Source organism: Spermophilus citellus (genome assembly GCF_964194105.1).
Source record: "Spermophilus citellus genome assembly, chromosome: 5".
In the NCBI taxonomy this organism is placed as follows: domain Eukaryota; kingdom Metazoa; phylum Chordata; class Mammalia; order Rodentia; family Sciuridae; genus Spermophilus; species Spermophilus citellus.
In genome coordinates, this window is record NC_138186.1 from 98,379,252 (window position 1) to 98,404,329 (window position 25,078).

The 25,078-nt window shown below is 38.1% G+C and overlaps 1 protein-coding gene across 1 annotated transcript in view; it reads right to left on the minus strand.

The window, feature by feature from the left end:
* RRAGD (Ras related GTP binding D) overlaps positions 1–25,078 on the minus strand; it is a 44,301-nt gene that overhangs the window by 7,483 nt on the left and 11,740 nt on the right. The window contains exons 2-6 of the mRNA XM_081294876.1: positions 14,845–15,140; positions 9,037–9,236; positions 7,922–8,036; positions 6,667–6,809; positions 2,209–2,357 (exon numbers count right to left, since the gene is read on the minus strand). Coding sequence (XP_081151002.1) covers positions 2,209–2,357; positions 6,667–6,809; positions 7,922–8,036; positions 9,037–9,236; positions 14,845–15,140 — 903 coding nt within the window. The remainder of the gene's footprint in view (positions 1–2,208; positions 2,358–6,666; positions 6,810–7,921; positions 8,037–9,036; positions 9,237–14,844; positions 15,141–25,078) is intronic.

Here is a 25,078-nt window from a genome sequence, read left to right on the forward strand (position 1 = left end):
TAGCATGTAAGATGTGAGGGGAAGGTGGATAAGGAGTATATGAAAACTATGTACTATTTTTGCAACTTTTCTGTTAAATCTAAAATAATTTCAAAACAAACAAGAGGGCTGGGATTGTGGCTCAGTGGTAGAGCACTTGCCTGGCATATGTGAGGTACTGGGCTCGATTCTCAGCACTGCACACAAATAAATAAATGAATAAATAAATAAATAGTAAAGTCCACGGACAACTAAAATAATATCTATCTGAACCTTTATTTAAAAAAAAAAAAAAAACAAGATCCCCAGGTAGGGACTGTAATTCTCCCTAAACTTTAGAACCTGCCATTGGCCTATGTGGTTTTGGAAGAGCAGGCATACTATTTGCATTACTTCTCTTTCTCTTAGCTTTGTGAAATATCAACCTCCAATAAATCTGGGAAATAACTTTAACCAACAAAATAGGCATATAGTGGTTAAAAACACATGTTCACACATAAAACCGGCTCTGTAAGTCCCTGACTGCCCACTGGTTGGGGAAGCTCCAGGGAAAGTCGCTTTTCTTTTCTGGGTCTGAGTAAAATCATATGTAAAATAATATATAGTCCTATCTTCAAAATTCCATGACTCTAATATATTATCTGTTCTTGCTTTCAGCAAGAATAAAGGAAACAAAAATTAAAGGATGAATATCACTTAATTAAAAGTTCTTGGTGGGGGAAGAAACAAGGAAACTTGGTCAGTCATAGTAAACAGGAAAAATACACAGCTTCAGGAAGAAGCAAGAAAATACAAATTTAAGTAATATACTAGTTTTCAATAGTAAACTTCTTAAATCATAACACAGAAAACTGAACACACTCATTATTTCTTAGCAGCATAAATCCATACAATCTTTCTGATGGACATTTTGCAAATATGCATTAGAAGCCACCATAACACCCCTACCCTTTTACCACTGAGCTACATCCTTGGTCCATTTTATTTTTTTATTTTGAAGCAGGATTTTCCCTTTTTGGAAGCATGATACTATTACTGTGTTTTGAAGACCTAGTTTTATGAAGTTGGGGTACACTGGCACACAGCTGTAATACCAGATAATCCCAGCTACTTAGGAGGCTCAGGCAGGAGGATCCAAGTTCAAGGGCAGTCTTGGCAACTTAATGAGACCCTATCTCAAAATGAAAAATAAAAGGACTTGGAAGGTAGCTCAGAGGTAGAGTACCCCTGGGTTCAATCCCCAGTACTGCAAACATTTTTTAAAGAATAAAAAATAAGCCAATCCCCCCAAAAAAATGCTGAATGTTTTCTCTGATATAAGGAGTGTGACTCAAAGTAGGATAGGGAGGGAGAGCATGAGAGGAAAATTACCTCTAGATAGGGAATAGAGGTGGGAGGGAGAAGGGGACTAGCTAGATGGTGGAAGGAGACAGTCATCATTATACAAAATACATGTATGAAGATGTGAATTTGGTGTCATCATAATTTATATACAAACAGAGATATGATAATGGTGGTATAAAGGTATATTAAGACTTGTATGCAAAAAAAGAGAGGTTATGTATAATGGCATAATTTGGCGTGAACATATTTTATATACAGTTATGAAAAATTGTGCTGTGAATGGATAATTATGAATGTAATGCACTCCACTATTGTCATGTATGTAAGAAATTTAAAAAAAAAGGATTGGCATATAGCTCAGAGGTGGAGCATGCTGAGTTCAATCCCTAGAATCCACTTCCCAACATCACAAAGAGTATACTTTTTTTTTAATGGCTAAAAAAAGTCAAATACTGTCTAGCTTTAACGCTGTATGTCTTGCTGCTCCCTCCTTTACATGAAGAGACCAAATGGTCACACTGTTACCTAGATCTTCCGGAGGGAGACTGAGGGAGAGTCTCCACCCGTAGCACAAGCTGGGGAGTCCTTTCCTGGTTCAGACACAGCCCGGGAACCCCGTGCAACCATTCACTTTCAGAGATGCTCAGGCCCCTGGCTGAATCCTCAGGTCTACTTCACCTCATTGCAATCACAGCCACACCACTAGGGGGCAGGCAGGTTCAGTGAAACCCCACCATCTCTGAACTACCTGAGGCCTGCCTGCCAAAAGGGCCTGTGACTAAAGTCTGGAAGCTTCAAGGGCATGCTGTCATTCACTCACATTCAACAAGCAAGGAAGGCAGAATGAATTGAAATGCTTCTTTTAAATCACATTTAAAAAATTACCTTTTCTTTCAAAGCTTTCCTCTCTGACAAAGCAAACGAGAGCCAGGAACTTTGTCACCTCTTTTAAATAAAGAACAGTTGTATTATTCAGCTTTATAATGGCTGTTGATTCCTTGTCATAGGGGGTTCCTGCTCCATCTTCTTTGAGACTAAATGGGGACAGAAATCAAAATGTATTTGATCATTGAGAAAGAATTAAAAATTGCAACCCAGTAATAGAGACCAGCTTTAACACAGAGAAAATGATGTCATTTACACTTGCAGTGCCATTCAGCAAAATATCTCAGTGAACTCTTCTCCCCTCCACAGCCAAGGGCTTCTTATTTTCTCATGGTAGAATAGCCAGGCTGTCAAAAGCATGATCTGGTGAAAGACCAAGAAAAGCTGAAAAACAATTTAGAGTCTAAAGAGACATGACAGCCAAATGTTGGACTGAACCCTGAAAAAGGGGAAAAACTGCTATAAAAGACAGAATTGGGATGTTTGGTAAAAACTGAATATGGGTTTATGTATTAAATAACAAGAGAAATATAGCCAGGCTAAATCTGCTTCACTTGCTACTTAAACCATGGTCCTGCAGTGAATGTCCATGTTCTTAACAGATACATGTTCAAGTGGCCAAGATCAAAGAATCAAGGTCTGAAACTTACTGTCAGATGGTTCAGCAAAAACACACAAAAAGTATGTATTAGGAAAAAAGAATAAACATGGCAAATTAGTAACAACTGGTAAATCCCAACATGGATATAAGATTTCCTGTAGCTTGAAATTTTTTCAAAATAGTTAAATTAATATGTTGGTCTATTTTCTTAAGAAAAGGTGTAGTCTGCAGACACAGAAAAACCTGGATTTATACCCAGCTCTCTTATTTATCATATGAACTTGGACAAATTTAGTAATTTCTTTGAGCCACAATTTCCTCACCTATATACTGACAGCAATTACTTCAAAGTTCCCTAAATAAATAAATATGCATAAATGGTTCTCAGCTGAGAATCTATAAAATGTACAAAGAGTTTTAACTGCTGTTATAATTAAGATGGTTTTGATGACAGAAACTGAACCCCGAGAAAGACACTGGTATAATCAAAGAGTTGTGAATACTTCCATCATAGGCAAAGGACATGTTCCATAGCCTTCCTTTTATCAGCAGCTGTATACATTTTGATATATATTTACTTCCTAAGTCTACGAATAACTGACCAGAATTTTCACTTAACTGGAATTGTGCTAAATTTTATCAAATTCACATTAAGAGCTAGCATTTATTAAACATTTACTATGTGATACACACCATTCTTAGTTCTGACCATGCATTATCCAGTTTCTGCCAGAAAAATCCTCTAAGCTAGACACTGAAGAAACTGAGACTGGAGAAAGAAAGACAACTTGGACAAAGCTGGTGACGGAGGTGGAGCCAGGACCTCAGACCTGATCTGATTCATATCAAAAGCCAATGCTTTAATTTTGTAAATATACAGGGGCTAGGATGAAAGGCTTGACTTAACAATGAGCCTGAATTATAGAGTATTTTAAAGGAAATGGAGGGGTTTTTTTGTTTTTCTTTTTTCTTTTTTAGTTTTGAAAGTATTTTAAACTGGTTTCTATAGGACTACTTAAAAGTAAATTTAAGTCTGAGCTAAGCTACTTGGGAGACTGAATTTCTCTTGCTTATAAGTAATGTTCTAAGAGCAATAAACTGAAACATTTAAAATGTTTTATCCAATGAAGAAAGCTGCATTTAAAATTTTCAAGTAAATATAACATTTGAATATATAGATAACAAATATTTTGTCTATTAATAAATAGCATTTAATAAAACAGAAAAATTCTTAGGTAATTATGTTAAATAAAAAAACAGGTTATAAAATTATATGTACAAAGTGATCTCATTATACTTAAAATTACACAGAGAAGTAATAATAAAATATATTAAAAATGTAAATAGGGCTGGGGATGTGGCTCAAGCGGTAGCGTGTTTGCCTGGCATGCACGGGGCACTCAGCACCACATAAAAATAAAATAAAGATGTTGTGTCCACCAAAAACTAAAAAATAAATATTAAAAAAAATGTAAACAGTAACTGTCTCTAGGTGGTAAGATTATGGGCTATTTTAATTTTATTCTTTATGCTTTCATAAAAGTACACATACTATAATATATATTAATTTCACAATGAAAAAAGGAAGAAAACAACAAACTAATTAGGGAAAAAAAAAGCCAGGCATGGTGACTCACACTATAATCCCAGCAACTCAGGAGGCTGAGGCAAGAGGATTGCAAGTTCAAGGCCAGCCTCAGCAACTTAATGAGAACCTGTCTCAAAATAAAAAAAATTAAAAGTGCTGGGAATATAACTCAGTGGCAGAGCACGCCTGAATTCAACCCAGTACCACAAAACAAACAAACACAACCAAAAAAGATCCATAAAATTACAAGTAGAAATTGGTGAAGTTTTGCAACTACAACTAAGTTCTACAAGTTTTCATCTATAAGCAATGAATACACATAACAAATGGAACTTATTTTAAAGAGAGAGAGAGAGAGAGAATGTGTGTGTGTGTGTGTGTGTGTGTGTGTGTGTGTGTGTTTAGCTCTGAGCAGAACCTGAGCTGAGATTCCTGAGGCACCACCTTCAACATGGGTCCTTTCCACTGGGCAGCTGGGAAAGAGGATCAAGTCCTCCAGTTACAGGGCCACTTCCTTCCTAGACTAGCTAAGGGCGCAGGGCATAGTCTCCACAAACATCCCCACCCGGCCCCCTACTGGTTAACTGGGCAGGCTCACTGCTCCAGCAAAGAAACCCCAGTGCCCACAAATCATTTGTGACCCAGACTGGTTCTTCCTGAATCCTGTGGTTCTCAGGAACACTGCACTCCACCACAGAAAAAGAATCTGATGGTAAAGCCCAGCTTCCTCCTGCTAGCCTCCTCCCTCACCGAGTTTGTTTTAGCTGGATAAAAGTAACTCTGATTAACAGCATTTACACAAACAACTTAACACTTACATCTAATTACCATATGGCACAATAATGATCATGCATGTCATTAAATATGTGCCAGATTAATTGTGTTGTTCATTGTACTTGATTACTACAGCAATCTAGACCATAATCAGGGTTCATTCAGCTCCACGGTTCTTTCAAGGTCATCCACTTATGGCTTAAAAATAATAGGATACTTCAAGCTAGTAATTTTGGGAAACAGGGTCTATTTTTAAAGCATTTAATAATAACAGCAGTAATAAATTATGGTAGCTACAGTTTATCCAGGAACTACCAGGTCAAGGCACATTGTGAGCCTAATGGTTCCACCCTCACCACAATCTTTCGAGGTATGACTTACCCCATCCATCAGGAAGGGACTGTGTTGTGTGTCTGTGTGTGCAGGAGTTGGGGGGTGACAGGAGTTGAGGGGTGACAGTCAAGGGAATCTGAACTGAGTGAGCAGAAGATTTTTAGGCAGTGGAAGACAGAAACAGACTGACACTCTCACAGAAGTTGGCAGAGGAGGCAGAGTACCAAGAGAGGCAGGTCACAGGCAGTGAGTGCAGAGGAAGATGAACCAGAGGTTCAGCTCGTCCACGACAGGACGACAACCTAAGGTCCAGTATCCACAGCAACATCCTAGCGTCCTAAGAAACAGCTAGTTCACACTCAATCTATACAAGACTTGTTTGGCAAATGTATAATTAATTCAGAACTGTTTCTATCTCTGATAATACAATGAATCTTCCCCACTCTTTGCTGAAGCTGGCCTTGAACTTGGTATTCTCCTGCCTCAGCCTCCCGAGACACTAGGATTATAGGAACGCACCACTGCACCTGGCTCACTGTTTATTTGATATTATTTTAAGTGTATAAAACGTTTCTAAGAACACAAGACCATACAACTACTAATAATAAGCAGATAATGTCGTTTGCTTAGTTTTATAATTCTTTGCTGGCCACAGAAAATCAAAAGTGTATTTAAAAAAAACTCAGCAGTTATTTTCTGTAACAAAGAGTATTAATAGAAATGTTAATGACATATCTCTTCAGAGTTTAAGGGTTAATTTATATCCACAGATGTTGACAGATTTTTCAGCAGAGGATCAGGAATCATTTAGACTTGAGTTCAAATTCTATTTCTGTGCCTTATTGACAATGGGAGCATCAATTAGAAACTTAACCACTGTAAACTTTAGTTTCCTCTTCTGTAAAATGGGTATAGTAAGTAATTCCTGTCTCATGGAATAGCTGAAAATTAAACTACATGATGCATGCAATAAAGTTATTAGCATAATGCCAGGCATTTGCTCAATAGTTGTTTGTTATTATTATTGCATGCTAAGTGGTCTATTTACAGACCTTGGTCATTTGAAACAAAAGTATTAAAGTCAAATAGATAAATGCAAAGTGCCTAAGAAGTTATGAAAGGAAAAGATGGCTTAATTGCCATTTATGAGTCTTTTACTTACCCATAAATACAAGAGATGTCAATAACCACATCTATCATATCACAGCAGAGCTCATAGGTTTGCATATCCACTGGAGTACTATCAGTTGCAATGTAAATTTTACTGACCACATCAAATAGAAATGCCTTTTCAATTCCAGAATTCTGAAACAAAAAAATGCTGCCTTAAAGTGATAGCTGACTTCAAACTGTGTACAGTTTACATAAAATTATAGGCCAGCCCCAATATAAAATATAAATGAGCAAAAATTAAGCTACAAATAATTTAAGTTGCACCACTGCATTACAACTTAAATTTATTATCTTAAACTTTATAATGGACTTACAGAAGAGATGAAAAGGAGGGTTACTGCAAATTATTTATTGTAGGTAAACAAATTGGGCACTATTTCCTGACTCTTAGGACTCTTTTGGCACATAATTCATACAGTGTTAAACAAATAAAAAGTTATTTAAGAAGGAGTCATCACCAAAAGCAAGTGTAATGGTTAATTTGAACTGTCAACTTGATTGGATAAAGAAATGCCAAGGATCAAGAGGATTATGGTGTGTCAGTGAGGGTGTGTCTAGGAATGACTGGCATGTGGGATAGCCAACTAAAATGGAGACCCTCCCTAAGCATGGGCAGCACCAACCAATAGGATGGCTTGGATGGAATAAAAAATTGAAAGAACAAAGAAGCAGATGGCATATGCAAGCTGGATTCCTCTTGAAAGGGTTCTTGATTGCTGCTGCAATTGTCTTGAGGATTGAACTCTCACTTCTTCATTATTTCAAAGCAGATTCTCCAGAAGCCGTTGATCCCTCTTGTTCTGGGGTTCCAGCTTCTTGAACTGTGCAGCTACTGGTTCTTCCAGCTCTCTACCCCGCAGTCGGCCATTGTGGACTATCCAGCTTCTGATCCCACCAGCCAACCTAATAAGTCCCACTTTTATAATTATACTTCCTGTTGACTCTGTTTTTCTAGATAAACCTGACTAATACAGCAAGCCTTATGCTCTCTATCTCTGGTAGGGTTCTATTAACGATGATGAATGCCCTCAACTTGAATAAACACTCATGCCAGTGAAGTAACACATTTTCGTTTTGGGAGTTAAACTCCAAAACTGAACAATATCAAGGAGTAATCTTCAAAAATTATAATTAAATGATCTTGAAATGATGTAAGAGCAAGCAGAAGACAGACCCTTTTCACTCTTGCAATGTTCCTCTGAAATTCTTCAAATGACTATAACAGGAGTAAATTATTTACTTACTGAGATAAAGATGTTTAGCAAATTCTCCAGAGTTGGGAGTTGTGGAATCAATTTCTGAACCACTTTGCTAAAAGCTTCAAATATTGAATGATCATATATGCTGGTCAGATAAAAGCTGAAAGAGAAAACAATATTTCATCCATATTTCCCTTTGAAGAATAGTTTGCTTAAGCTATGGTATAACACCAATAGTCTCCCTTCTGTATCTACAATCCTAACACATAAAACTACACCCTTCATAATTTATAGTAACCTTGGTAAAAAAAGAGTATGTCTTAGTAAGCCATTCCCCATCACCTTCCCAAGTGCCAGAACTGTACCTGTTCTATTCTGCTGACTGGCAAGCTTAAAAATGCATCCCTATTTGCCTTTGCCAGGTTCCATGCATTCTGCAAGAGAATCTGCACCTGATAGTCTTTACGCAAGCCTCTCAATGTCTAGCCTAGTAACTTAAATTATTGACAATGAATCATGTTAACTTTTTTTATTCTCCAATTTTCAAAATGAATTGTGTACTACACCACCAAAGAATGAAGAAGTTGTTTTCCTCTGTAGGTATTTCTAGATGAACTATTTTTAGACTACTCCTTTATTTATGTTTATAGATACTATCATATTTATCAAGAACTGTAAAATTTAGCATCAATTAACTTCCTGGATTAGATTCGTAGGTTTTGTTATATGTTCTTTCACCTGAGGGAAGAAGCTTAGCTTTGACCATGTGTTAAAACAAAACACTACTTCCATTAAGGATTAGAATTAGCATGTATAATTCCAGTAACTTGGAAGGCTGAGGCTGGAGAACCATAAGTTCAGAGCCAGCTTCAGTAATTTAGTGAAACCCTATCTCAAAATAAAAAATAAACAAAGGGCTGGGATGTGGCTCAGTGATTAAGCACCCCTGGGTTCAATCTCTGGTAATGGGGTAAAAAATAATAATAATAATTAGCATGTGCAAAACTTGTCTTTCCTAAGTCCTATCTCAGTGTCTATAGCACAAAACAGGTAAAGAAGGTAAATTTACAGCCTGTTCCAAGCCAACAGTGGTGAATGTGGATCCCAAACCTGCTTTTTCCCGTCCTTGACTAGGATCCCTGAGGGATTTCTGTTCTCACCTGAGGTGGATTTTTTCTAATCCAGCATCTGCAAGGTCATCGTTTGCCCTCTGGTGAATATCTCTTTGAGTTTCAATTTTGTGGTCATCTGACAGACCATCCACTTTATGAATAAACACCTCGAAGTTGATGTCGGTGTTCACCTTGTAGGCCCTGGTCACCGTGAGGTGGAGCCTGGCCAGGGCTTCCATGTAGTCATCCTGGGAACAAAGGCAACGCCTGTGAGAGGAGGCTGCTCCACCCTCCGGAGCCTACCACGTGGCTACTGCCCTTCAGAATGTCTTGCAAAGACTCCCCTTAGAACCTGGTTTCGTGGAATCTAAGTTTGAAAATCTAAGTTGTATTAACAAACAGAAGAGAAGGCTAACAAAATGAAGCTGATTTAGGCAGCTATAACCGAGGCTGATGAACACAAAAGATCCGAGTTGTAGTTTCAGAAAGAGAAATGACCTCACACCACCTCAGTCCTTCCCTGCAATACTGTCCTCCCCACCTTCCAAGTCTCTTGGTGAACCATGAGGAACCATTAGAGATGGAGACACAACAGGGATCACTAGGAGAATTGGGAATGGGCTCAGAGAATAATTTTAGAAACACTGGACGAGAGCAAAGTCAGCATACCCTGGGCCACAGCCCCCACCTTGTCCTCAGGGTCCCACCTGGTTTTTATAAGGAACTTACATTGGAACAGCCATCTAATTTGTCTGCATGTAGTCTGAGGTTGCTTTCATGACACAAGGCAGAGTTGAGTCGCTTTCCTCTGTGGAAGCTCCTCAGAGACAGTACAGTATGCAAAGCCTCAGATATGTTACCATCTGGCCCCTTACAGAAAGCTTGCGGACCCCCAATGTGGAGTAATTGCTCCAAACAGCGCCATCTATTTTTTTCTCTATTATGACAATGTAATAAATACCTGTGTATCAATCACTATTTAAAAAACAAAGCATTAACACCAAAGCTCTGTGTATTTCTCCCCATTCTCCCAACATAGCCCATTACCCAGCCACTCAAGGCAACTACTACCGTGAGTTCAGTGTTTATTTTCACTCATCTCTTTACACCATACACATCTGCATCCCAAAAAACCAGACAGCATTCATTTACATTGTTTAAAGGTTTACTGAAGTGGCTGGGCAAGGTGGTGCATACCTGTGATCCTTGTGGCTCAGGAGGTTGAGGCAGGAGGATCACAAGTTTCAGACCAGCCTCAGTAACTTGGCAAGACCTTATCTCAAAATAAAAATAAAAAAAGGTTTGGGGATGTAGCTCAGTGATAGAGCACCCGAGTTCAATCCCCAGTGCCACAAAACAACGAACAAAAAAATTTATAGAGCTATCAAGTTGTATGTATGCCTTTTTCATTCAACATTACATCCAGGAGCTCTCATCTCTGTTAAGTGCATTAACTCTAGCACATAATTCCTTGTAAGGACTCTGTGACATTTCATGTAATGGATGGTCTACAATTTATCACACACTTGCCTGTTGATGGACATTCCAAATGTTTCTCAGTGGTTAGCACAGTGGTAATGAGAACACACACTACCCTGCAGGCTGATTCGGCAGGTCACAACCATACTGATTTGGCAGGTCACAGCACCCTGAACGTGACCAGGCAGTGTGTGATGGTGCCAGACCCTTGCAAACACCTGGTGTTGTCAGAAGCTGAGTTATTGCCAGTTTGAAGGGTGTGGACTGGTCTTGTTTTTATTGCCAAAAAAAAGGAATTTAAAGGACTTTTCACAACCACGCTCATCCCCCCCATTATGACTTCAAATCTGGAAAATACAGAAAGCCAATTTAACAGGATGTTTTGGGCATTCTTCTGTTCTCCAAACTAAATCAATAAAAATGCAGCCCTAGTCTCTAGGTAAATCAAAATATTAAATATACTAATAAGGTACTATGAAGAAAGAACACATACCCTCTGAAGAGTTATTCAAAATGAAAGGCAAATAGCAGACACTGGGCCAGCAGATGAAGCATTAAATAAAAACTACCATTACTACTGTACAGCTCCAATGGTTGAAATTCTAGAAAAAGCAACTAATTACCAGTGACAAGAAGCATTTCAGTGCTTGACTGAGTCTGTGCATTACAGAGATGGTCTGTGAAAGGGCCCAAGGGGACCTTTGTGGGTATAGAAATACAGTCTTGAATATAAGGTGGTTACATGACATATATCGTTAAATTATGTGCTTAAAACGAGTGCAATGTTATTGCATTATATTAATACACAAAAGAGTACTATTGCTTTCATCTTTAACTGAACAGGAAGTTAAGGGAACAGGTCTATAAGCAAAGTAACCCAATGTCTAGAGAGGATCACATCTCAAAATATTAGAAACCACCAGTCTAAACTCCTTGCCAAGCCTATAAAATGGTCTCATGACCAGCTAACTAGTAAAATAGCATAGAGCCTCAAGGGCCAAAAATGAGGAACTGGGAGTATAGCTCAGTGGTAGAGTGCGTGCTTAGCATGGGTTCAATTCCCAGCTTTGAAGAAAAAAAGACTAAAATTGACATTAGAAAGAAGAAAATTCTCCATTTATTAGAACAGAGGATTGCAAATGATTTTTTCCCACTGTTATTGTTTCCTATGACAAAATTTTAAAAATAAGGTAAAACATACTGTCTAGTTTCTACTCTGTAATTAAATCTAGGATTACAGGCAGGTAGGTCACAATCACCACCAACAGGGTCAAGTGGAAATTCTTTGGAATCCAAAGACTTCAGGAAGAGAGGGACATTCTGTGGTCTCTTCTGGGGGTGGGAGAGTTACACTGAGCTTGTGGGAAATCACTCTTGCTTTCATTTGTTTTTATTTCACAACATTCTGTGAGGACTTAATTTCTCCTTGGGGATATATTTATCTGGAAATCCTGTGATTGTGAGAATTCACAGTCAAAAAATAAAAACATGAGGTGTCAGACCAAAAGAATGCTGCTTAGAAATAATGGAAAGGACATCCAAGTGCTGTCGAGAGCCACTTCCCTAAAATCTGATTTCCCTTTATGCTCATAATCATGAAGATTCCTGCAAACATGAAAAAGTAGTATATAGGCTCTGACTCTGGCTTTTAGATTATTCTTCATTTTTGGTAATGATAGCACTCAACAAAGTTTTCCTATTCTTTTTCAGTGCTGGGGATCGAACCCAAGGTCTCAAGCATCTTCATCAAGTATTTTACCACTGAGCTATGCCCCCAGACACCCTGGTCATTTTTAAAGTGTAACTGTAAAAGATGAATTCAAGCATTCTTATTTATACCTTTCTCTAACCTACAACAAACAAAACAAAAACCTTAAAACAACACTAAAATAAGCCAAACAGAAGGTCTGCTTGTCATGTTCAGGTAACATTAAAACCAAATACAGTTAAGATCTAAAATTAAAAAATGTACTTATTCTAGCCAAATTACAGTCATATAATAAATACTTTAGATTTGCATTGGAAATTTGAATTCCATAAATGCAAATTGCTATATTAGCACAATATAGTATTTAAGTAAGTTTTTACTAAGTCATTGTGTCTCGAAATGAGTCATCTAGTTGGAATCTACTTACTATGGCCAGGACTAGTACTACAGCTACCTAGTTCAACAAGTACAGGCACAGGATTGGGCAACCCAAGGGGAAAAGGGAGCTTAGAAGAGATGACATGGCACTGTGCACACGCTCTATCCACTCCCTTGGGGTCCAGGCAGGTCTGAGACAGGAAGGCAGAGGACACTGCCAAGGCCACAGATGGGCCAGAAAACAGGTCAGTACAAGTGGGACAGCCAGGAAAGCAGCTGCTGACAGCAGGCCCTAAATATGATTCAGGTGTCTACAAGCACACACAATACCAGCATTTCTGGGTGGGACAATGGGAGGGTGAACTGCTGTCCATAGATCAGGCATTGGATTTCCAGTCTCCCCCCTCCACACTTCCACCCTGAAGAACAGCTGCACAAGTACAGTGTGGCCTCTTGGAACTGAAAGACTGTTGAAAATTTCATTATTATATTATATAAATAGGCACCTAGTTCCTGATCCTTTCAGGCATGAGCAGTTTCTCAGAAAATGATTTTCCAAGTGTGGTCTTAGAACCATGATAACCAACAGTCTCTATAACCCCTTCCTCTCTTGAGGGAAGCCATCCATGACCCATGTGAACTGTGCATGAACTCAAATGATATTGAAGCCATCAGGCAGGAAAGCCTGGTATCGGGAACACCTAGCACTAACTCTGCTGGTCTGAAAACGCCTGGTTCATGTGGCTTCCTATCCAGCCCCGTCACAAGTTCAGCACAGCTTCGGACACAGGGTGACCCGCTAGAGCCTCTCAGGGATGGATGTGGCTTGCCAAAATGCCAATCAACCTGTTTACTGCAAGACTCCTGACACACCAAGAATTGGGGTCCTTTTTCAGTTGTTCAGTTCCAGCTCCTATCAGGACTGGAAGACCTATCAGGATCAGGAGCTCTGCTTTTTATATCTAATTTCTGGTTCTGTCTCTATTTCTTACTAATTATTTCAGACATTTTATTTCTTAGGCGGCTCACACCTCCTGACAGGAACCTACCCTGGTGGGGTGCTGGGCACCCTGCAATACTCCCTAACACCCCTGGGCTTCTGGAAGACCAGGTGATCATACCAACAGCTGCTTAACGTGATGGTAGGTATGCAATTTTAAAGAAATGTCAGGGAAAAAGGGAAATACCTGAACTTCATTGATGATTTAGCACACACCTAGAGGATCTGTTGCCTTTTACTCCCCAACAGCTGTAAAACCGTCAGTCTATGGGAGAGCCTGTGGTCTGGGCCTCAAGCCACAGACACTGTGAAAAAGTGTTTGCAAGGCATCAATACCCAAACCCCAAAACAGACACCCTCCCTAAAACCGATCTGCCAGAAAAGCACCAGGTCTGTTTCCTTTTCCCTCCTCCCATTTACAGACATTAGAGGAGAAAAACCCCAGGGTATAGAAACCCAGGTGTCAAAGAGCCAGTTTGGAAGGCTCATGTGAATCTCACTAATGGCTGGAGAATAGAGCCCTTCACCAGTCCACAGAGGTTCCTTATTCTTTGCTTCCAAGAAGGTTGAAGGAGAACCTAATCAGGCTGTCTGTTGGTAAACTACTTTTACAACCCAAAACTGGGTGATGTAGGGGATATAACTTGGAAGGATTGAAAATAAGTGGACAAAAAAGCTATGATAAAACTCACCCTGTATCTGCTACTTATTTGTGTGAAGAAAGTTTGAATATCTATACAAACCCAATGATCCAACCTCAGCTTATTCTAGCATGGATAATAAATTAAGTGGAAAAACATCAAAATGTCCATCTTAGAAAAGATATTTATCTCAAATTTTACTTTTTAATAGTTATCTATTAAAATATATGACAGTTATTATGTCATAATTGTGTGTTAGTGATAATTAAAATTTGATTCAGAAGAAAAATGTTCACTTAAAACTTTACCTTCGCCGGACATGATGTACATTTAAATATACACTTATATAGATTTTTGGTGTACAGAACCTGTGATCTTTTACAGATGTCTGCCAAAGGGGTCCTAGGGAGCATGACACATATTTGGGGTCCTTGGCCTCTAAAGGTGGGTTGGCCGATTGTTTGTCAGGCTGGAAGAAGGGAGCCTTTTCTCTTTTGCAAAGTCTGAGGGCCATGACTAAGAAAGACTGGTTAGGTAGAAAGGCCTATTCTAGATTTCAAAAACCAAACTGAAGCCATCAGAAATGAATGTGGGGAGATGTGGGGGCTGCAGGGCTTCAGGGCCATCATGCCCAAGGCACTGAGCTGTACCTGAGAGTCGATGACAAATATCAGTGCTCCCGTTCCTCTGAAGATCATCTCATAGTCAAAGGTGGGGTCAAAAAAGTCAATCTGTCCTGGGAAGTCCCAAATCTGAAAATTGACAAAGGAACTGTTGGAAACATCTTCCCGGCATATCTTGTTAGTACTCTCCAGGAACAGCGTTTCGTTGGGTGACATTTTGTGAAAGACAACTTTCTGAATAGACGACTTGCCGCTTCTCCTCAGGCCCATGAGCAGGATTCTCGGCTTCACCTCAGTGCTGAAGGGATCGCTGAAGTCCAGCACTGCGAAACCACAAAACAAGAATGAGAGTGAGTCGCTTTCACAGTGGTTAATTAGAGGAGTTTCACTTCCGCCTCCTGCGATTCATGACTGACAGAAGATGCTGTCCTTCCAAACACAGTCCTAACTACACCACCCAACTTGTGAAGGGGGCAGTTCCTGCAAGTGCAGACCACTGAAAGATGCCCTCTCCCCACTTCAGGCCATCCCAGAGCCGGGCAGACACCTCTATGTATAATTTCACATCCCAAGCAGGTACTCTGGAATGTGAAGAGCAGAAAGTCCCCAGAGCAGACTGTCCATGGAGAGAACTCAGGTCTTAGCATTCTGGAGTAATGTCCTTCTGTGCGACATCATCAGAGTCTCTATGCACTAGAGGGATGCTTGTTTATTTGATCTTCACCTCTTTGGTTCTGCTCTCAGCCACAAAGTCCTGGAATATGGACATGGACTGGATGCCTCAGATTCGGACTATGTCAAACAGCAGGTGTCAATTTTGTGAGAGGTGGTCTTCTCCCAGGCCTACCCTGGCTCTAGGCCAACAGTAAGTAGCTATTAACCATACAGAGATATTCAAATTTAAATTAACAAAATGAATTAAAAGTAGAAATCTGGATCCTCTTTGTATGACCTGAGTCATAGAAAGTACTTGGTACCTATAGTAGCCAAGTTCATAGACTCAGAAAATAGAATGGTGGATTATGGAGCCAGGGAGGGAGAGGAACGAGGAGTACTGAGTACAGATTTTGGGGTGGGGAAATATAAAATGAGAAATGTTATATTATGTGTATTTTACCACAGTAAAAAGAAATTTAGTTCCCGTTTCACTACCCCTGCAAGTGCTCAATAGCCACATCTGGGGAGTGGCTAACACAATGAACAACATGGATACAGAACATGGTTGTCATCCAGAAAGCTGTAAGGTCAGCACTACGATAGCCCTTGGTAACAAGAATCCAATCCTAAAATCCTCTGCCAAGAGTCCCAGAGGGAGTAAGTTTACTGAATAAAAGTAGGAATCGGTATAAAAGCTCAAAACCCAGTAGGGTTTTCTTTTCTTTGTGTTTGAAACATATAGTGTTGGTTCCACAATGTTCTTTAGTCCTACAGAGCCACTTAATTTCTAAGCAGCCTTCATGTTTGACCAAAAGTATGTACATTTCCTAAAAGAAAAGGAAGTGTAGCCTAGTGGTTAAATGGTAGGGCTCTGAAGGCAAAACTTGGGGCTTGAGCTAGCAGACCTTGGAAAAGATACTTAGGTTTTAAGACTCTGTTTCAAAATGAGACAAGTTGATAACGGGAATAAATATTTCACAAGATTGTTATGGTAATTAAATGAGATCAAAGACCTAAAATAATTATTAAAAGTAAGACTCAGCAAAGGGCCAAAGGTTTTACACATATAAAAGAATGAAGTTGGATCCTTACCTCACACCATATACAAAAATTAACTCAAAATGGACTAAATGCCTAAAATGAAGAGCTAAAACTAAATGGTTAGAAGGAAATACTGGTGTAAATCTTGGTGACCTTAGATCAGGCAATAGTTTAGAACTATTTAGATCCTTTTCTCAATGGTTTTTTAACTATGATACAAAAAGCACAAGCAACCAGAAAGAGGCAGGGGAAGCAAACTGGGCTTCATCAAAAATTTAAAAAGAAAGTAAAAAGAACCAATATAATGGAAGAAAACATTTGCAAGTCATATATGTGATAAGGTCTAGTATCCAGACTAAATTAACAACTCTTACAATTCAACGCTAAGACAATCCAAGAAAAAATAGGCAAAGATCTAAATAGATATTTCTCCAAAAAAGATGCTTCACACATCATTAGCCATCAGAGAAGTAAAATCCAAAACCACAATGAGATGCCACTTCACACACACTAGGGTGGCCAGAATTTTAAAAAGATAGTAACAAGTGTTAGTAAGGATGTAGAGAATTGGGACTTTCACACACTGCTGGTAAAATGCAAAATGTTACATTTTGAAAAACAATTTGGCAGTTCCTCTAAAGTTTAAATATGGAGCTACCATATGACCCAGCAAGTCTACTCCTAGAAATACACCAAGGGCTGGGGTAGAATGCTTGCCTTGCATGCACAAGGCACTGGGTTCGATCCTCAGCACCACCAAAAAGAAGAAAAAAAAAATACACCAAAAAAAAAAAAAAAGAAAAAGAAAGAAAACATATGTACCAGTAAAAATTGTACATAAACTTATAATAACCAAAAAATAGAAACAAACCATGCCTATCAACTCTCAAATGGGTTAAATAGAATGTGGTATATCCATACTATGGACTATTATTGAGCCATATGAAAGGAATGAAGTACTCATTCATGCTAAAATGTGGATGAACACTAAAAACACTACACTATATAAAAGAAACAAGACACAAAAGGTTTCATATTGTATGGTTCCTTATATGAAATGCCTAGAATAGACAAATCCAGAGACAAAAAGATTGGTGATTGCCAGAGACTACAGAGAAACAAAAATGGACAGTAAACATTAATTGGTATGTGGTTTCTTTGGAGGAAGAATATGTTCTAGAATTAGGTAGTGGTGATGACTGCATATTCGTGAATATACTAAAAACCACTGAATGATAAACTTTAAGAAGACAAATATTATGTATGCTATGTGAAATATAACTCAATTTTTTAAAAAAGCTTCATGAATGACCAAAAACATAAATACAAAAAAGAGCCCTCATTAAACTTAAAGATGAAGTAAAGAAACAAACATCTTTTAAAAAGAATATAAACAAATATAGAGATAAATCTACATTAAATTATTTTTTCTAAATTTCTTTTTGGTTTCCTTCTGAATTATACCTATGTCTTTCTCTGTTCCTGGTCCCAGTCTAACCATAATCCAAGAGAGACTGGAAAGTAATCTTTTATTTCTCTGTTGTAACTAATAGTGCTCCTCACCCAAAAACTCTGCAGTTACCTAAAGCACATGTTAATAATTGACAATATCTTTGTAAATTTCATTTATTATATGATATTTTGACATTTGCATTTGCAATAGGCATAGGTAAACACACAAATTTCAGATAAAACAATGATTAAATAAAGAAAAAGGAGATGAGATATGCATAAATGGGACTCCATGTCATGGTTTGGAGATGAGGTGATTCCCCAACAGCTTTTGTGTTAATGCAGAAATATTCAGAGGTGAAATGACTGGACCTAATCAGTCGGACTAACTGGGTGGGAACTATAGGTAGGTGGGAGGTAGCTAGACTTGGGTCACTGGGGCTGTGCCTTGAAGGGTGCATCTTACCTGCTGCAATGTGCCATGGTCTCCTGGTTGCCACGAATGGAGCAGCACTCTCTACCAAGCCCTTCTGCCATGATATTCTGCCTCACCTTTAGTCCAGAGCAATGGAACTGACCCACCACCTACTAAACCTCTGAAACCATGAGCCAGAATAACCTTTTCCTTCTCTAAGTTGTTCTTGGGTATTTTGATCAGAGACAAAAAGCTAACACATTCCACAATAAGCTACATCTCACCCCCACCTTACCACACACTCCTTTTCAGTTCAACTTATCCAACAAATTGCTGTTGATTTATAGGATCATATCATACTGATATAATATTAAGTTCACATTACTTATACAATATCACATGACTTACACCATCTAAAATGTCACCAACTTTCTTCTTCAACATAGATTATATGATACAGTGTCACCAATACAAGTCTATCTCAGCAAACGCGGATCATGAATTGAAAAAAAAAAAATAGGACTTCAAGTTTAAAGATATCTTCTTTTCTGATGCTGGGTGCAGTGGCACACTCCTATAATCCCAGTGGCTCTGGAGGCTGAGGCAAGAGGATTGCAAGTTCAAAGCCAGCCTCAGTATCTTAGCGAGGCCCTAGGCAACTTAGCAAGACCCTGTCTCAATATAATATATAAAAAAGGCTAGGGATGTGGTTCAATGGTTAAATGTACCTGGGTTCAATCCCTGATATCAGAAAGATATCTTCTCTTCCCAAACTAAATCCCTAAGGATAATAGAAAAAGTATACATAGTAAATGGGGAAAACAGAAAGCATTTCCTTTAAAATCTGGGACAAGACAAGGTTGCTCACTCTCATCGTTCCTATTTAATGCTAGAAATTCTAGTCAGAGCAATTAGGCAAGAGAAGGAAATTTAAAAAGACAAAAATAAGAGAGGAGTAAGCCAAATTATCAAGGTTTGCAGGTGATATGATCCTATACCTAGAAGATCCAAAAAATTCCACTGAAGGACTGCTAGACTTAATATACAAATTTGGCAAAGTAGTAAGTTACAAAATCAATAACTTTCCTATACACCAACAATGAACCTGCTGAGAAAGAAATTAGGAAAACAATTTCATTCACAGTAGTCTCAGGAAAAAAAAGAAAAGAAAAAGAAAAACCTAGCAATAAATCTAACCAAGGAGATAAGAGACCTCTACAATGAAAACTATAAAACATTGAAAAAAGAAATTAAAGAAATCCTCAGAAGATGGAAAGACCTTGCATGTTCGTGGATAGAATTAATATTGTTAAAATAACCATACTACCAAAAGCAATATACAGATTCAGTGCAATCCCCATCAAAATACCAGTAACATTCTTCACAGAACTGGAAAAAAAAGTCCTAAAATTCATTTGGAAGAATAAATATAAGACCAGAATAGCCAAAGCAATTCTAAGAAAAAAAAAAAAAATCAATGCTGGAGGAATCACAATGTCTGACTTGAAATTATATGACAGAACCTATAGTAACAAAAAATGCATGGTACTGGCATAAAAACAGACACACAAATAATACAGAATGAAAGACACAGAAATAAACCCACACATCTACTGATCCTTGACAAAGGTGCCAAAAGCATACATTGGAGAAAAGACAGCCTTTCTGATAAATGGTGCTGGGGAAACTGGTTATCGATATGTAGAGGAATGAAACTAGACCCTTATCTCTCACCTTGCACAAAAATCAACTCAAAATGGATCAAAGACCTCGGAATTATATCAGAAACTATGCAACTTCTAGAAGAAAATGTAGGGTCAACACTTCAGCAGATAGGCACAAGCAACAGCTTTCTCAATAGGACCCTTAAAGTTCAGGAAATAATGCCAAGAGTTAATAAATGAGATGACATCAAATTTAAAAGCTTCTGCACAGCAAAGGAAACAAAATCAGGAATGTGAAGACAGAACCTACAGAATGGGAGAAAATCTTTGCTAGCTATACTTCTGACAGAGGGTTAATATCTAGACTATATAAAGAACTCAGAAAACTTGGGGCTGGTGTTATGGCTCAGTGGTAGAGCGCTCGCCTCGCATGTTCGAGGCCCTGAGTTTGATCCTCAGCACCACATAAAAATAAATAAATAAAATAAAGATAGTGTGTATAGTGTCCATCTACAACTAAAACATAAATATTTAAAAAAAGAACTCAGAAAACTTGACACTGAAAAATCAGATAACCAATTAAGACATGGGCAAGTGAATTAAACAGATACTTTTCCAAAGAAGAAATACAAATGGATAATAAGCATATGAAAAAATGTTCAACATTATCAGCAATTATTAGGAAAATGCAAATCAAAACTACACTGAGGGGGCTGGGGTTATGGCTCAGTGGTAGCACTCTTGCCTAGCATGCATGAGGCACTGGGTTTGACCCTCAGGTCCACATTTTTTAAAAAAATTAATTAAAAAAAAACTACATTGAGATTTCATCTTATACCTGTCAGAATGGCAGTCATCAAGAATAAATGCCAGAGAGGATGTGAAAAAAAGGAACACCTTTACACTCTTGATGGGACTGCAAAGTTAGTACAACCACTACAGAAATCAGTATGGAGGTTCCTCAAAAGCGTGAAAACTTCATACGACCCAGTTATACCACTCTTCGGAATTTATCCCAAAGAATTAAATTCATTGTACTGTAGTGATACCTAAATACCCATGTTTATAGTGACACAATTCACAATAACCAAACTATGGAACTGGCCTAGATGTCCATCAATGAATCAATGGATAAAGAAAATGTGGTATAAATACACAATGAAATTTGATTCAACTATAAAGAAAATGGAATTACGTCATTTGAAGGAAAGTGGATGGAACTAGAGACCATTATGTTAAGTGAAAAAAACGCAGAAGGTCAAGGGTCATATGTTTTCTCTCCTAACTGGAAGCTAGGGAAGAAAAAGGAAAAGGAAGGTGGGCGAAGGTCTCATGAAAATCCAAGGGAGATCAGTAGAGGAAAGAGACAAGAGGTGGGATGTGGGGAGGGAGGGAAGGTGCTGGGGAATGATATTGGCCAATTACGTTGTTATATTGTGTGCATGTGTGAATATGTAACAAATTTCATCATTATGTATAACTATAAGGCACCAATAAGAAATGTGGAAAAATAAGAAACAAACAAAAAGATAAAAGTTTCAAAAAAATAATTGTGGAGAAAAAAAGATATATATAGAATGAGAAGCAAGTGAGGGAAAGAGTGAATTGGCAAATTCCCCCTGAATGCAGTCTAAAGGGATAGAGCACAGGAAAGTACCCCATAACTGTCAGTGACATCAGAAATAAGATTCTGAAGTCCCATTATCCTGCCAAAGAAGTTCACAAAAAAGAAAGAATGCAGAATATGAAGGATAAGCAATATTTAACTAAGTAATAGATAAGCCTTTCCCAGGTTAAGGAAAGAGAAAACTCAAAATAAACAGGCCCACAAAATTTAAACAAAAGGAGAAATTTAAACAAAACCATAAGCCCACACCTAAAAAAAAAAAATCATAACTTTAAAACATCAAGATAATAAAGTCCTCGCAAGTACCAGAAGAAGAAAGTTATTACCTGCAAAGGAATCAGAAAGATTTGTAACAATCTTATTGTCAGCCCACTTAATTTCCTTGAATTACTAAAGGATGTATTCCTGCAAGAAAAATATACCCAACATGTCCAGCAATGCAATAAACAATGGAAAACAAGTAGTGAAAACTATTAAGTATGTATTGATTTAATTTTTTTCACTAAAAACTAGAACCTAAAATTATAAACAATGTAGAAACAAGAGGTTGGTTAAGGAGGAGTTAAGTAAAAGAACACTATGGTTCTTGTTTAAAAACTAGTTTGGGGTGGGGTGCATACTCATCTTGCACGAAGCCCTAAATTCAACTCCTAGCACCACACACACCAAACAACAAAAGCATAGTTAAGTATTGAGTATTAATTTTGCTTTAAATATAAAGATAACTATCTGAAAGCAGTAGAAAAGATAAAATTTGGGGGAAAATTGTACTAGGAAATGATCCAGAGGTTCTATAGCACATAGTAAAGAATAAATAAAGAGGGAGGGATTTAGGGGAGGTAAAGAAAGGGAATTTGAGCTGGGCATGATGATCCACACCTGTAATTCCAGTGACTCTGAGGCAGAAGGATTGCTAGTTTGAGGCTAGCCTCAGCAACTCAGTGAGACCCTCAGCAACTTAGCAAGACCCTGTCTCAAAATAAAAAAATAAAAAGGACTAGGGATATGACTCAGTGGTTGAGGTCCCTGGGTTTAATCCTCACTACCAAAAAAAAAAAGGGGGGGGGGTGTAAGGAATGAGGTAACTTTAAATAGAAAATATATTCACATAATTATAATCTTTTAATGTACAGACTCATAAGGGACACAGAGAGAAGAAGAGACAACATTCTATTTTAGGTTTTAATTTACAAAACTCAAGACAAACTAAATTCCAAAGATGCACAAGAGCGCTGTAAACCTCTGATATTTCCATTTGACTTTATATGCCAAACACAAAATTTTCAAACTATTAAACACTCCTTAAATTGTGATTTCAACTCTACATTTTCTCTTTAAATGGTTGTCTTAAGGTTTCTGTTTTATGAATATAATTAAAAATACTGGTGAATGTGCCCAAAATAGATGCTTGGGAAACATTGGTGGATAAAATGGTATGTAAAACATACCTTGGAGAAAGGTAAAAATCTAGTCTAGATCATGTAATGCTGTCATACAGATACAAAAGATTACTAGAACTGAGGGGGAGCCAGAAATGAACCCACACATATATGGACAATTGAGTTTTCTATTGTCGTTGTTTTGGGTTTGGGTTTTTTGGTATTGGGGACTGAATCCAGGGATGCTTAACCACTGAGCCACATCCTCAACCCTTTTTTATTTTTTAATTTGAGACAGGGTCTTACTAAGTTGCTTAGAGCCTCTCTAAATTTTTTTTAGGTCTCACTAAATTGCTGAGGCTGGTTTTGAATTTGTGATCCTCCTGCCTGAGCCTCCCAAATCTCTGGGATTACAGACATGTGCCACCACACCCCCAGCAACAATGGGGTTTTGACAAAGATGCAAAGGCAGCTCCTGGGGAAGAGATAATGACTGTCACCAAACAGTGCTATAACAGGACATCCATATGCAAAAAAGAAGGAGGAAAAGGAGGAGAATTTCAATGTACACCTTACACTATATATAAAAATTAACTCAAAACAGATCACAAGGGAAAATTGATCATAGGCCTAAATGTAAAGTCTAAAACCATAGAATTTCTGAAAGAAAATATTATGACCAAAAAACTCTTTGTCGAGCAAAAAACTCTTTGTCAGGCACAGTAGTGCATGTTGGTAAACCCAGTGATTTGGGAGGATCACAAATTCAAGGTTAACCAGAACAATTTAGTTAAGACCCTGTCTCAAAATTAAAAATAAAATAAAAAAGGACTGGGGATGTAGCTCAGTGGTTGAGCACCATTGGATTTAATCCCCAATACAGAAAACAAATTTTTTTCCTACATATGACATCTTCTCCACTTCAAAATGGGTGAACTGGATTTTATTAAAAATTTCCAGCTAGTTTCAGTGGTGCACACATCTGCAGTTTCAGCTGGCACAGGCAGGAATATCGCTTGAGTTCAAGGACAACCTAGGCAACATAGCCAGACTCTGTCTGTTTTACACCTGAGGAAACTGGAAAGAAATCTGCCCAAGGTCACATGCCCAGTATAAGGCAATATGCTCACTCAGAGCCTTTGCCACCAATCAGCTCTCTTTGTCACATTAAATACTAAATATAGTCTAATTTGCATATGTTATAAATTAAAATTTATACCAGACCTTCCAAGCATTGTACAAAATGGCTTAGTGACAGCTCTGGAAACTTCTAGCTTCAAAAATTCTATATCCATGATTTCCATCATATCTATGATTTCCAAGCCTTAAAGTCAGAAGACATTTGTCAACACAAAAAAATCAATCAGTGGGCATTAAACAGCAATAGAACTTAACAACAACAAAGAAGCGAAAGAAGATACTAGAAAATTTCAGAGTACATGCATAGTTAAGTGTAAATACTACTAAGTGAGACTTTTGGGTTTATTTGCATGTATGTCAGTGCTGGTTCATAACATACATTTTTACAGTGGGCCATAGTCAAATTTGTAATGACGGGGAAGTGATGCCCACCTGTAATCCCAGCTACTCTGGACCTATGGAAGAAGATCACAAGTTCAAGATCAGCCTGGGCAACTTAGCGATATCCTGTTTCAAAATAACACTTTTTAAAAAGGGCTGGAGACATAGCTCAGTGGTACAGCACTTATCTAGCATGCACGAGGCTGTGGGTTCAAGCTCCAAAACCTCAAAACAAAGCAATAACAAAAATTTGTATACTACCATTATAGATCAAGAAAAGTTTCTTCTACATCAGAGAAAGACTGCTGCCAAAGTTGGCCCCTCTAATCCTCTCCCACCCTCTCCTCAAGTATCTTCACTTAAGAAACCCCACAGAGCCTGGGTAGCTTGATCAGAACAACAGCAAGACTTCTAACTTGAATTTAAGTTCCCATCCAAGTGAACTCAAGAGTACACTGTGAGTTCCCCAAAGGGCCCCGCTCCACAACGGGAGTGGCAGAGGCAG